Source organism: Rhinopithecus roxellana, chromosome 4, assembly GCF_007565055.1.
Source record: "Rhinopithecus roxellana isolate Shanxi Qingling chromosome 4, ASM756505v1, whole genome shotgun sequence".
Taxonomy (NCBI): domain Eukaryota; kingdom Metazoa; phylum Chordata; class Mammalia; order Primates; family Cercopithecidae; genus Rhinopithecus; species Rhinopithecus roxellana.
Window position 1 is genome coordinate 21,939,930 of NC_044552.1, and position 14,851 is coordinate 21,954,780.

The 14,851-nt window shown below is 43.0% G+C and overlaps 1 protein-coding gene and 3 non-coding genes across 4 annotated transcripts; 1 reads left to right on the forward strand and 3 right to left on the reverse strand.

The window, feature by feature from the left end:
* Positions 1–72, forward strand: TRNAA-CGC. Its single transcript has one exon. It is a non-coding gene; the product is annotated as a tRNA-Ala (tRNA).
* A 5,180-nt stretch (positions 73–5,252) lies between these two features.
* TRNAA-AGC lies at positions 5,253–5,324 on the reverse strand. Its single transcript has one exon. It is a non-coding gene; the product is annotated as a tRNA-Ala (tRNA).
* Positions 5,325–5,918: 594 nt separating this feature from the next.
* On the reverse strand, positions 5,919–6,340 carry LOC115896801 (60S ribosomal protein L39). The gene has a single exon (XM_030928116.1). The coding sequence runs from the start codon at positions 6,265–6,267 to the stop codon at positions 6,112–6,114; it is 156 nt and encodes a 51-aa protein (XP_030783976.1). The 5' UTR covers positions 6,268–6,340; the 3' UTR covers positions 5,919–6,111.
* Positions 6,341–12,718: 6,378 nt separating this feature from the next.
* TRNAR-CCG lies at positions 12,719–12,791 on the reverse strand. Its single transcript has one exon. It is a non-coding gene; the product is annotated as a tRNA-Arg (tRNA).
* Between the last annotated feature and the right edge of the window lie 2,060 nt (positions 12,792–14,851).

Consider the following 14,851-nt stretch of genomic DNA (forward strand, 5'->3'; position numbering starts at 1 on the left):
GGGGGTGTAGCTCAGTGGTAGAGCGCGTGCTTCGCATGTACGAGGCCCCGGGTTCGACCCCCGGCTCCTCCAGCTGTCCGTTTTCTTCGTTCTCCTTTCTCATTCTTTGCATGCGTTTGTCACGCTTGCCCTACTTCTATAAAAAGAGGAGAGTATCAAATGTGTTGCTTTTAATACTATGCTGTTTATTCGGGCAGTCATCTGTGGCTTTTTATAAAACTTAGCGTGAGAAGAATATATTGCTAACGTGAGTGAAACAAGCAGACGTTGAAACGGGGCACAAATCACAAGGACTTCTTGTGGGTCATGGTATTATCATTTCTAACTATATGTAGATATCGACTTGTAGCCCAGCTTAAAAAAAATCATAAATAGATAAATTTTCCATCAGGTCTCCTTGGCAGGAAGCACGAACCCTGCAGTCACACTACGGACCCATGCATTAGGCGGTATCGCTAAAGAGCGAGACTCAAAAAGAAAGTAAATAAGAAAAAGTTTTGTGAAATAAGAAAAAAATCAGAGAAAATTTTCCTTGCATCTCTGTTTTATGAGCATTAGGTCGTCCAAGGCTGAGGAGCAGAAAATCTTCCCACTGGTTGCCTTACGCATCTCTCCTCGGGGCTCCTCCAACAGCCGCCTCTGCCGCTGAGAATTGAATTGTGAGCAACAGAGGAGCTGGGCGTTCAGTCCTAAGTTTTTCTGAGTGAGTTAGTAGGTAAAGGTTGTCCAAATGTAAGGTGGCACTCAGCGCTTTGCCTAGCGAACGCTTAAAACATAATTTGGATGACTGAAGACAGCTAGCTCTCCTTCGCTGGAACAGCTTACAGCCTGCAGCAAGCGATCTACCAAAAGGTTTCAAAGGTTAGGTCTTGGCTGGGCGCGGTGGCTCACGCCTGTAATCCCAGCACTTTGGGATGCCTAGGTGGGTGGATCACCTCACGTCAGGAGTTCGTAGACTAGCCTGGCCAACGTGGTGTAAACCTCTTCTCTACTAAAAATTTAAAAATTAGCCGGGTGTGGTGGCCAGCGCCTGTAATCCCAGCTACTTGGGAGGGTGAAGCAGAAGAAACGCTTGAACCCGGGAGGGGGAGGTTGCGGTGAGCCAAGATCGGGCCCCTCCAGCCTGGGAGACAGAGAGAGACTCCATCTCAAAAAGAAAAAAAAAAGTTAGGTCTTGGGTTTTGGCAGCAGTTATTTTTATTGCATATTAAATCGACTTTCACAGGAAATGTACACAAAATATGTAATAGAAAACACCAAATAACTATGTAATAGAAGACGCCAAATAATCCCCCCTCCCCCATTCCCCAAACCAAAACATCTAGCTGAAGTAAAAATCTCAGAAGCATTGCCAAATAGCGTAATTAAATCATTTGCTTTCTACATTTCCTCGATGAACTTCAGGGTTTTTTGTTCTTGAGTCTTAAATGAATTAATCATACTTCACATATCACTGCACCAAAGGCTCCAAAGGCAGGTGTGGCCAAAGGGGTGTGGATGAGGAATAGGACTAGATAAAGTTGCCTGAATTTCTAGAAAGAAACACTTGTTAAAGAGTCAGTAAAAATTATGGTATATCATTGTTCTGCACTTTCTTTTCGGTACAAATCGTGTGTGGGTGAATGTATCAAAATCGATACCATGAGGGAATCCGTATTTTGGACACCCCTTTCCAGGAAAAGGGAATAGCTAAGCCCTATGACCTCAAAGCTTCACACACAAACAAGCCTGGCCAAAGTTAACTCACTTGGCTTCAGGTTGGAGCTCCAGTGTGTTTCTCTTTCTCCAGGTAGTCTCCACCCTATCACAGATTTCCCACACCATTGCACCAGGGCCCCTGAATTTTCACTGCTTCTGACTGTCCACCCAATTAGAAATGCTAGGAGGAGGTACAAAAAAGCAGAACTCAGAAAGTTGTCTGGGTAAATCTACATCCAGATGGAAGAAGAAAACAAGTCCCAAATGAAAACCTATGTGTGCTTTTCCGCGTTACCCACAGAAGAGTCCGTACGGCGTTGTTCTGGATTCCCGCTGTAACTTAAAAGGAAACTTTCACGATGTCCGGAGCGGTTGATGTCCTGCAAATGGAGGAGGAAGATGTCCTTAAGTTCCTTGCAGCAAGAACCCACTTTGGTGGCACCGATCTTTACTTCCAAATGGAACAGTACATCTATAAAAGGAAAAGTGATGGCATTGCTCTTGCCATTGCTGCCATTAAAAACCCTGCTGATGTCAGTGTTATATCCTCTAGGAATACTGGCCAGAGGGCCGTGCTGAAGTCTACTGCTGCCACTGGAACCACTCCAATTGCTGGCTGCTTCTTCACTCCTGGAACCTTCACTAACGGGATCCAGGCAGCCTTTGGGGAGCCATGGCTTCCTGTGGTTACCGACCCCAGGGTTGACCACCAGTCTTTCACGGAGGCATCTCATGTTAACCTACCTACCACTGCTCTGTGTAACACAGATTCTCCTCTGTGCTATGTGTACATTGCCATTCCATGCAACAACAAAGGAGCTCACTCAGTGGGTTTGATGTGGTGGATGCTGGCCCCCAAAGTTCAACACATAAGTGGCAGCATTTCCCGTGAACACCCGTGGCAGGTTATGCCTGATCCCTGCTTCTACAGAGATCTTGAAGAGATTGAAAAAGAAGAGCAGGCTGCTGCTGAAAAGGCTGTGACCAAGGAGGAATTTCAGGGTGAATGGACTGCTCCAGCTTATGAGTTCACTGCTACTCAGCCTGAGGTTGCAGACAGGTCTGAAGGCATGCAGGTGCCCTCTGTGCCTATCCAGCAGTTACCTGCTGAAGACTGGAGCACTCAGCCTGCCACAGAAGACTGATCTGTAGCTCACACTGCTCAGGCCACCGAATGGGTAGAAGCAACCACTGAATGGTCTTAAGCTATTCTTGCACAGGCTCTTGGACAACATGGAAATAAGGTTGACGGCAAACAAACATCAATTTCAAAGAAAGAAAGAAAGAAAGAAAGAAAGAAAGAAAGAAAGAAAGAAAGAAAGAAAGAAAGAAAGAAAGAAAGAAAGAAAGAAAGAAAGAAGAAGGAAGGAAGGAAGGAAGGAAGGAAGGAAGGAAGGAAGGAAGGAAGAAAGGAAGGAAGAGAGGGAAAGGAAAGGAAAAGAAAAAAGAAAAGAAAGAAAAAAGAAAAACCTAAGTGTATGCTGTCACAGTCACTGCTCTAGCAAACTCTTCAGTGAATCATCATGATCAGGAAACTCAGCAGTGCCTTTGTCTCAGGGAAGCTGCAGTTCCGTACCTGAGACCTACAAAGAAACACATATAGGAGGCATTTAAGTTTAAGTGACTTAAACTTCTGTTACAACCTCCTTACTCTTACCCCGTGCTCCTGGAGAGATTCTGAAACCTCAGCCATCACAATGGCACAGATAATAGACACTTTCCTTCTGTTGTTAAATTTTGGAGTGTCCAAATATGTCCACATAAATTTTAGGAGGTAATCCTAAACCATTGTGCCTTCTCTTTTACTTTTAACTTTCTGTCTAATATTTTTCTTGTTTGTGCAAAATCTGTATATTCCTGAATACGTGAACAAATTATGTATCAACTTCTCGGTTCCATCCCAACTTTTGTCTCCTGTCCCCATCCCTGCTAGAATTAACTGAGTGAGGCTCACTTGTGGCTGGAAAGTCACTGAGATGGGAGTTTAGAGGCAAGGCGACATTTATAACAGAGCCAACCAGAAATAACCTCCAATAAAGAGTCAAAAGGTTTTAGACTGGAATGTAGTGTTTCCTGAGCCTGAGGAACTGCCCTGAGAACTTCACTGGTATTCCCGTTTGTAACTTACAGCTCCGTAGTGAACCGATAATCACCGGATAGGGCGAAAGATGGGGATCTTTACAATTGTAAGGTCTACCTCAGATGATTATCATTCAGGCTTGAGAACGCCAACCTAGAAAGTGAAGCTGCAGAAACTGTAGTGAGCTGAGCTGCTGGGGGAAATTTAGGTAGGAGCAAGCAATGGAACCGAATCAACGGGAATGGGAGAAAGTGGAGGTGAAGATGACAAGAGGTGGTGAAGAAAACCAGTGGGGAGATAGTAGGAGGCAGGTGGTTGCAGAAGAAGAAGGGACGAAGGAGAGAGCCTGAAGCCAGATCTTTACGGAGGCCCAAGATTTGAATGGCCGTGAAAGTGCCTGCATTGCCAGTGTCTCCTAGGCTCCTCTATAATGTTTTGTTTTGTTTTGAGACGGAGTATAGCTCTGTCGCCTAGGCTGCAGAACAGCGGCGCAATCTCGGCTCACTGCAACCTCCGCTTCCCGGGTTCAAGCGATTCTACTGCCTCAGCCTCCCAAGTAGCTGGGATTACAGGCGAGCGCCACCGCGCCCAGCTATTTTTCCTATTTGTAGTAGAGACAGGGTTTCGCCATGGTCTCGAGCTCCTGAACTCAGGTAATCCACCCACCTCGGCCTCCCAGTGTGCTGGGATTACAGGCGTGAGCCACCGCGCCGGGCCCCTCGGCTCATCTTTGGCTGTAGGAAACCAGAAGGTCTTTCCCTCCCAAGGGAGGTGAACTACAAGTTTCTGTTCCACAGGAAAACATAACCCTTTATGTCCAAGACTGACACCGCTTTGAGAGCGACCAGCGGCTTTTTCCATCTCTGAAAATAATTTTCTCATCTGTATATTTTGAAAGTCTCGGAGTTTCGCCAGAAGTGTCTTTCTTTCGGACAAAATTCTAAACATTCCTTATTTAGAGAAAGCTGGGATCACAGCGCTCTCATGACTAGTGATTGGACCCACCTTTTGCCGCCCAACCAAGATTCTGTGAGTGGTGGAAATGTAAGGGGAGTATGAGGAAAGGTGGCGGGGAGGAGAGAAATCTAATGGATGTTTTCCAAGGGCGATTTTGTTTTTCTTTTCTGTCTTCCCACCCCCCACCCCCACCCCCGATTTCTTAATAGTATTGAGAAACGGCAGCAAAGGAGAAGAGTCTTATATGGCCAGCATGCCTGTTGCTTCACTGTCAGGGGATCTTGAATAAGCAGCTTCTCTATTTCAGTAAATGACTATAAAGCTGTGCTGAAGCAGTCAGGTTGGGAGGCTGAAGGAGTGTTAGGACCCATAGTACAAATGAATGACTACCAAATGGCTTACCTTCTCTGTGAGTAGAAAAAAACACAAGGTAATATATGCACAAAGAAAAAAGAAAAGACTGAAATGAAGTATTCAAACACTGAAACGAAATGCTCAAAGTGTAAGAAAAGGCTTGTGGAGGTGCTGGGGATTGAACCCAGGGCCTCATGCATGCTAAGCATGCGCTCTACCACTGAGCTACACCCCCGCTCGAGATGCGTTTTTCTTCCTGGTTTATTATATAGTGTTATCTAAAGGTGAAGCCTTAGGCGTGATAGGTTAAAGTCCACTATTTATGACTCATGTTTCTGAAATTTCTGAATGGAGTCTTGCCTTGATGCTGTGTCAAGAGAAGAAAGGCATTCTGGACCGAAAGACCCTTGGATCCTCCCGTCATCTATTTCGAGGACTGCTTTTAGCCAACTGTCTGTGTCAGTTTCCGTCCACCTGGAGCGAAGTCCCAGGATTGAATCTTCTTGTATGCTTGTATGTGTTCAGATTCTCTCCTTTTAAAAAAAAAAAAAAAAACCTTCTCTGCCTATGAAGCTCCCAACACACACACACACACACACACACACACACACACACACACACACGGTAGTGCCAGAGAATATAAAGACTAGTTCTGTGAGTGCTGCAGAGAAAACCTAGATCCAGGTGATGAGATAAGACAAGACGTAGCAAAAGAAAAAGCTTCTTCACAGCAAAGAAAACAATCAACAGAGGAAAAAGGCAAACTATGAAATGGGAGAAAATATTTGCAAATCATTTATCTGATAAGGGATTAATATACGAAATAAAATTTTTTTTTTTTTTTGAAATGAAAGGCCTCACATATTTATTACTGAACCCAGCCAACCAGCGCATTCATAATAGATTCAGAGAGGAAAATACGTCGAACTCTCCAGAGAGTGGTGACATTTTCAGTTTGATATGGTAATGTGATCGTGACCTTCAGACAGCACAAATATATGTGCCATCTCATGTGCAATTCCTTATAGCCCCAGCTTGGTTCTTCTCCAATGTCTCCTTTTGGAGTTGTACCTTATTTTATTTCCAGTTTTCATCCGAATCCACTGGGGAATGGGACGATTTTGCTTTTGTTTCTTGGCCAGGAATCGCTTAATCCTGAAAGTCTTGTGAGAAGACATGGCGAGAAGTGGAGGCAAGAACACACCACGATGGCGGAGAAAGGAAAAGAGGGAGGAAGCAGGCGGAAGAACGAGCTTAGAAGGCCACGAAATAAAATTTTTAAACTGCTACAAGTCAACAGCCAAACACACACACACACACACACAAACTTAAGATCCCAAATAACCTGATTTTAAAATGAGCAAAGGACTTGAGTAGACATGTCTCCAAAGAAGACATACAAATAGCCACTAGGTATGTGAAGAGGTGCTCTTAACATTACTAATCATCAGGGAAATGCCAATCAAAACCACAATAGATACCACCTCACACCTATTAAGATGTCTCTTATTAAAAAGAACTCAAAAAATAAGTGTTAGTAAAGATGTGGAGAAATTGGAACCCTTCTACAACTGTTGGTGTCTAAAATAATGCCACTACTACGGAAACTAGTATGGAGTTTCTTCAAAAGATAAAAATAGAATTACCACATGATCCAGCAATCCCACTTCTGGGTATACGTCCCCAAAAAATCGAAATTTGAATCTCAAAGAAACATATACACTCCCATGTTCACTGCAGCATTATTCACAGTAACCAAGATAAGGAAACAATCCAAATGTCCATTGACAGATGAGTGGACAAAGAAAATGTGGTATATACATACAATGGAATGTTGTTCAGCCTTTTATAAAAAAAGAAATTCTGCCATTTGCACCGGCATGAATGATTAACCTGGAGGACATTATGCCAAGTGAAATAAGCCAGTCACAGAAGGACAAATATTTCATGATTCCACTTATATGAGGTATCTAAAATAGTCAAAGTCATAAAAGCAGAGAACAGAATGGTGATTGTCAGGGACCAGAGGCAGAGGGAAAAGGAGAGTTGTTGCTCAGTGAATTAAAATGTTAGTTATGAAACATGAAAAATTCTAGAGATCTATTGCACAACATAGTGCCTTCAGTTAACAATACTATAATGTACACTTAAAAATTTGTTAAAAAGATAACTCTCATGTTTAAGTCTTCTCGCAACCCATGCACATGAAAGAACACAAAGAAACTTTTGGAGTTGATAAATGTGTTTATTACCCTGATTGTGGAAATAGTATTATAAATGTATGCATATGTCCTCACTCACAAATTGCTTACATTCAACTTGTGTAGGGGTTTTGCATATATCAACTGTACTTCAATAAAGTTGTTATTAACTCCTGAAAAACAACCAAACAAGCAAAGACAAGAGGTTAATTCACAACACTTGACAAAAACAAAGAGTGACAAAGGTGGCAGTTTTACACATGGTTGCGTCCAACATCTGGATTTGGAAATGTGGCAGCGGCTTCATCGGCGATCCTACAGCTCTGTGTCTTTTTTTGTTGTTGTTTGTTTGTTTTGTTTTGGTTTTGATTTTTTATAGAGATGGGATGGGGGGCGGAGGGCGGGTCTGTCTTCTCCCTATGTTGCCCAGGCTGGTCTTGAACTCCTGGGCTTAAGTGATCCTCCCGCCTCGGCCTCCCAAAGTACTTGGATTACAGGTGTTTGCCGCCAAGCCTGGCTAGCTCTGGTTTTAAAGACAATACAAAAGAAGACGAAGACAGAGGACTCTTTGAGAGCAAATTTTTTTGAGCAAGGAGGAAAGCACAAAGGAAGCTAGGCTCAACCTGAGAAAACCAATTCAGCCTTTGTAAAACCTTCCCTACACCTGCACGAGTGAAAATTTCATCAGTCCCTGAAGTGCAGAAAGTAGACTCTTTCCACCTTTATCCAAAATGTGGTGCGACTGTTTAATCCAGATACGGATTTTGGAGAACACTGTAAACCCGGCAGGGGTGTAAGGGAGAGTATGGAGAAGTTTATCCCTAATCTACAGGTTATGTTCTTACTATACTAGAAAGGCAAGTGGCTGGAAACTGAAATGATCTGAGGAGTGGACGCAAGGGAAGGCTTTGAGAAGGAAGGAAGGGCTCTTGGCGCCGGAAGGGACGAAACTGAGTGGAAGAGAGAAGAAGCAGCGGAGAATAAGGCAGAAGAAAAATCGGGGATGCGTCTTTAAAGATGGATAGTATTGGGACAAGCGTGGAGGAATAAAGTAGCCATGAGCCGCGTCTCTGCCAAGCTTTCTCTACGCCCTGGGGAAGAGAGAAGGCTTTAGGTGAGTGGTTTCAAAGTGTGTATCCCACAAAAGGATACGGCTCGTGTTGCCCAAGATTTTGTGACTGTGAGAGTGCCTCACTGCACTCTCCATCGCAGGAAACAGGCTGAGCGTTTTCGAGGGCGTGTGGTTGAGTATTCGTGGAGCAGTAGCCCCTGGTATTGGAGGTTTGAGGAAAGTGACGTTGTATCAGTTCTCATCTGGGAGCAGCCTGCAGCTTTGATACAGGCAGCAACTGTTTTGTTTGTGCTTCTTTTTGTTTGTTTATTTTGGCGTGTTTGAGTTTAAAACACAAGAGAAACAATGAGGAAGAAAGGTTAAGTAGTGACTGAACGTTTTGGGTTAGAGTGGATACCCACTAAAACCATCGCACTTCTGGCTAGCTCAGCTCGAAATGCATCAGGCCATTCGTCCGGAAATTGAGGAATCACGATGCTATTCTGAAGTAGATACTTCCCATTTTCCCATACTTCTTTTTAATTCATACTCAACAGGCTACTGAACCCAGCTTTCTCCTGGAGCAATCGGGGGAGTATTTGCGGTACGGTTTGCTACTTACTTACTCTTTTGTCTCAGCGGGTTTCTGAAGAGCAATATTTGACAACGGGGAAAGTCGGATTTACAGAGAGCTATTCATTCAAGGCTCTTTTCTGCCCTATTGTCAAGTGGATGAACAAAACACTGACTTAACGTATGAGGAGGATCGCACAGTGTTGAGAATGTAAAAAGTGTTAAGTCAAAACACAGACATAGTTTGCTCATAATGTAAATTATTATTATTATTATTATTGTACTTATTTATTTATTTATTTTTTGAGAGGGACTCTCGCTCTGTCGCTCAGACTGGAGTGCAGTGGCGCAACGTCGGCTTACTGCAACCTCCGCCTCCTGGGATCAAGCGATTCTCCTGCTTCAGCCTCCCGAGTAGCTGGGATTACAGGCACCCGCCGCTACGCCTGGCTAATTTTTGTATTTTTAGTAGAGACAACATTTCACCATGTTAGTCGGGCTGGTCTCGAACTCCTGACCCCAGGTGATCCACTTGCCTCGGTCTCCCAACGTGCTGGGATTGATTACAGGCATGAACCACCGTGCTTGGCCATAAATTTATTAATATCATCAAAAATTATTGGTCAGGAGCAGTGGCTCACACCTCAAATCCCAGCACTTTGGGAGGCCAAAGCAGGAGGATCAATTGAGTTCAGGAGTTGGAGACCAGCCTGGCTAACATAGTGAGAGCCTGTCTCTACAGAAACAAAAAAAAGAAAAATTAGCCAGGTGTGGTGCACACCTGTGGTCCCAGCTACACCAGAGACTGAGGCAGGAGGATTGCCTGGGCCTAGGGGTTTGAGGCTGCAGTGAGCCATGCTTGTAGTGCCACTGCATTCCAGCCTGGGTGACAGGTGAGACGTCAACTCAAAAAATAAGTAAAATAAACTTTACTTTAAAACAATTACTGAAGGAACAGCCAGAGTGTCTCATGCCTGTAATCCTAGCATTTTGGGAAACTAAGACATGAGAAATGAGTCCAGGAGTTTGTGCTCAAGTAATAACAATAATATCAGCACTCAATCTTGGTATCTTAAAACTTGACATTTAAATGAAATTTTAATTTGAGTCAATTAAGAATACAATATTCCACTTTTGCATAATTAACCATGAATTCACGCAGCAAATCGAAATTTATTTATTTTATTTTTATTATTATTATTTTTTGAGATGGTGTCTCACTCTGTCATCCAGGCTGGGATGCAGTGGCATCATCTCAGCTCACTGCAACTTCCACCTCCCGGGTTGAAGTGATTCTCGTGTCTCAGCCTCCCGAGCAGCTGGGATTAAAGGCGCACGCCACCACACCTAGCTAATTCTTGTGTTTCTAGTAGAGATGGAGTTTCGCCATGTTGTCCAGGCTGGTCTTGACCTCCTGACCTCAGGTGATCCGCTGGTCTCCGCCTCCCAAAATGCTGGGATTACAGATGTAAGCCACCATGCCCGGGCCAAATTGGGATTTAGTATCCACATTTATCTTAACTCAGTAGTTTCTAAGTAAAAGAAATTTGTAAGGCCGGGCGCAGTGGCTCACGCCTGTAATCCCAGCACTTTGGGAAGCCGAGGCGGACGGATCACGAGGTCAGGAGATAGAGAACATCCTGGCTAACACGGTGAAACCCCGTCTCTACTAAAAAAATTAGGCAGGCGTGGTGGCATGCGCCTGTAGTCCCAGCTACTCAGGAGGGTGAGGCGGGAGAATCCCTTGAATCCGGGAGGCGGAGGTTGCAGTGAGCCAAGATCGCAGTTCTCACCACTGCACTCCAGCCTGGGCTATAGAGCGAGACTCCGTCTCAAAAAAAAAAAAAAAAAAAAAAAAAAAAAAAAAAAAAAAAAATTTGTTTGTATGTCAATCTAGGAACAATTAATTTACACCCATCTCTACTTTGGACCACCCAAAAGGCTGATTTACGTGAATTTAATTTCACTTCAGAATTAATTAAACTCCTTTGCATGTCCTGTCTTTTTGTTTTTGTTTCTTGTTTTGTTTGCCAAGAGACTGCATTTGCGCTTGTAGTTCACCCCTGCTCAAGCAAGACATACATTGTTTTGTTTTTTCAGATGTGAGTAAATGTCTCTTTTCCTCAGCAATATAGGGTCCTGTGAGATTTCTTAGGGGGCCCTGGCTCATTTTGCTGACAGGGTTGCCAGACTCTTACCGTGATAATAGTGCATTCTTTGAGCACTTTGTTTTTAAATTCTGGCCACCCTTCAAAACTATGAGGTTGAGTGAGTGTCCCAACCACGTGAGTTCCAGGTTATTGTAATTGAGCCTTTATCACTACATTTTGATGAAAGGTTTTCCTACTAGAATTAGGATTTGTGACCTTCAGATTTTTGTGGAAATTTATTAACAATGTTTGACTCTCGAATTTTGAGAGCCCAAAGAAAGTTTTTGATAGAAACTTCCTTTTCTTGGTGGTATACTCTCCTTGATTGTGACTTCTTCCTCTTCTTCTTCCTCTTTCTTCTTCTCTTTCTCCTTCACCTTCTCCTGGTTCTCCTCCTTGTTTCTGCTTTTATTAACCAAGGTCTGGAATGACTTTATTTTTCTGTTTACCGTTTTATTTAAGCTTGTGTTGAGAGTAATAAGGAAATGGTAGAAATCAGAGAGAATGGCATAGGCCCTGTAAGTCACCATCATCTTTAATGTGGATGTTAACCAGTACAAGTACCCCGTTAGAGTTGCATTTGCTTTCTAGGGCAAAATCTTTGCTTCTAAGTTTTTTAAAACACATGACTGTGTATATTTTTTAAAAATCATTTTTATTTTATAGAGTATAATTGTCAAACAGTCTTAGATTTACAGAAAAATTTAGAAGACATTAGAGTTCCCATATACCCTGCACCCAATACTCTTACTATTCCTTACTATTAAGATGGTACTTTTCTACCGGGTGCGGTGGCTCACGACTGTAACCCCAGCACTTTGGAAAGTCAAGGCGGGCGGATCACTTGAGATCAGGAATTCGAGACCAGCCTGACCAACATGGTGAAACCCCCTCTCTACTAAAACTACAAAAATTAGGCGGGTGTGGTGGCAGGAATCCTAGCTACTCGGAAGGCTGAGGCAGGAGAATCGCTTGAACCCAGAAGGCGGAGATTGCAGTGAGCAGAAATTGTGCCACTGCACTCCAGCCCAGGTGACAAAGTGAGAAATAAATAAATAAATAAATGAAATGCGGGGCACAGCGGTTCACGCCTGTAATCCCAGCACTTTGGGAGGCCGAGGCGGGCGGATCATCTGAGGTCAGGAGTTCGAGACCAGCCTGACCAACGTGATGAAACCCCGTCTCTACTAAAAAAATACAAAAATTAGCCAGATGTGATGGCGGGCGCCTGTAATCCCAGCTACTTGGGAGGCTGAGGCAGGAGAATCTTTTGACCCCGAGATGCGGAGTTTTCAGTGAGCCGAGATCAGGACTGCACTCCTGCCTGGGTGACAGAGCGAAACTCCGTCTCAAAAAAAAAAGGTACTTTTTGTGTTGTGTTTGTTAAATTCATGAAACAAGCAGGACAAGACCATAAATTGGAAAAACCAAGCCAATTCCAAATTACGAATGCCTCCGGTAGTACCTACGCCAAGGACAAAGTGCACTTTAATAATCAGTACACACCTTGCTTACTGGGTTCTTGCTTTTCGTCAATATTCTTCGCTCATTTCATTTCGAGTTTTCCAAAGCCTTTTTTTTTTTTAAACCGTCTTGCGGAAAGCTCAAGGAAACATGCAGAAACTAAAGCTAGTTCCTGACAATAGTAAGGATACGACCACGAAGGGACTCGAACCCTCAATCTTCTGATCCGGAATCAGACGCCTTATCCATTAGGCCACGCGGCCACACGCGAGGGTTGATTTTCAAATACGAAAACTGAAGTGCAGTAGGAAAACGCTGAGTTTCTGTTTTCAAACCTTTAACTTCGCAATTGCAGATTTAACAACCTGAAGCGGGGTGGGGAGAGGCGAGGGAGGATGCGCGCAGGAGGAATAAAACTCCATCCAAAATTCCTAATAGCAATTCCTTAGAATTACAAACTGCGAGATGATCAGAAGTGACATCTTTGCCTTCTTTGAAGACTCTCTTCTGTAAGTTACTAATAATGATGATGCAAATTCGTGTACAGAAATACAAGCCAAGAACTCAAGTCTGCAATGAAGGAGTGGACATGACAGCGTAAGAAGGAGCATCATTGTTTGATATATTTTAACCTTTTCCGTCTCAAAGATACGACGGTGCTTCCTCCAGGGAGAAAAGCTTGTAAAGCTCAAACAAGAGCTGCCCTGGAACAAAAGACACTGGAGACTGTAAGAGGTGGGAGGTAGGGAGGGGGACAAGGATTGAAAAACTGCCTGTTGAGTATTATGCTCACCACCAGGATGACGGGTTCAATCGTAACCCAGACAGCGGCAACACGCAATACACCCTTGTCCCAAACCTGCACTGTACTCCCTGAATCTAAACAAAAGTTGAAATTAAAAAAAAAAAAAAAAAAAAGCTCACTCTTGTCAGAAAAGCCCCAAGCATTTTGCCTAAAGGTTGCTTGCTCTAAGCTCACCTTTGGACTGACCCACAAAACAATCTAGGACGACTTTTTGTGACCCTTTCCCCAGTTATGTCCCGTATATTGATAGGGTAGGAAAGATAAAAAAGATTAAAAAAAAAAAAAAAAAAGACAAGTTTGTAAAGTAAACCAACTGCAAATTCCCTCAGTTTTCGCGTCGTCTTGGCTTCATGGAAATGACGAGCTACTGGGAAGAAACTTTTATTTTTCCGGTGCCCAGTCTTATCTCCTTTCCCGAGAGAGATGCATCTCTCAGCCCTAAACTTGTCCTGGATCCCTTGTACACCATTTTCTCCAGGTTTCTCCAGTCAAAACTCAATAATTGGTTTAGGCCATATTTTGGATGGTATATCCTATGTACACTAATTGTCAAGTAATGACCCATGTATGACACCACCGAACGCTAGTTCTGGGGCCGGAGTAGATGAGTCTGGGTAGACCAAGGAAATGTCTTCAGCTGTTTCTTATGAAACTGATTTAGTTAAGTCCCTTTCTTTCTTGGAAAGCATCCTATGAGTAGTATTAGATTGAATAATGGTTTCTGGTGTGATCCAGTTTGGGGAGGCTACTTACTCTAGTCAATGCTGAAGAATCCAACTCTACTTTGGGCAAGGTGCCCTACTAGGACTTATGTTCCAACAGACGCAAACTTATTCATGTGTTTTGAGATTGTTCTCAGTTTTGGTTCCTCACCTTCTCACTAGTGGATGTTGTGCCCAAAGAATAGCAACCCCAAAATCTCAAAATCTAACAAATTTAAATAAACGGGCATTTTTTTTTCAGTCTGGAGGAGGAAAAGTTAACTGGCAGACATAGACAGCAGTTAGTAAAGTTGGCACCGTTAGTAAGATTGGCATACTGAGCAAAACCATCAAAATTTATTTATTTATTTATTTACTTTTTCCTGCTCTTTGAGGAGCAGGGCTACCCTATAGAAAGTGTGTCCAAAGTAGCCTGAAATTTCTTTCTTCGGGAGGATGCTAAAAAGGATTGGCACTGAAATTTGAAAGAATAATACTAAGAAGCTATTAAATTGTATAAAATGTTTGTTTATACCAGTGACACCACTTCCTCTCCAAAGCCTTTCAAAGTTTTCTCTGGTGCCTTTTGATTTTTATCTGATGTGTTCCAGGCAAGATTCCTTTAAAATTTTTAAACATTTCTAACAAAAGTATTTTGTGAGGAATTCAAGAGAAATTTGAAAGCATGACATTCTTAATCTGTCTATATCAATCTGTCTAGATAATTTCACTGAAGAAATGGATGGAGGAGGGTGTCTGTAGATAAAGGCTTCTATAATTGAGCTTTTAAAAAAGTAGCATTTATTTATTTATTTAG

Excerpts from the sequence above, each read along its gene's own strand:
- LOC115896801 (XM_030928116.1), bottom strand. The coding sequence starts at position 6,267 with ATGTCTTCTCACAAGACTTTCAGGATTAAGCGATTCCTGGCCAAGAAA.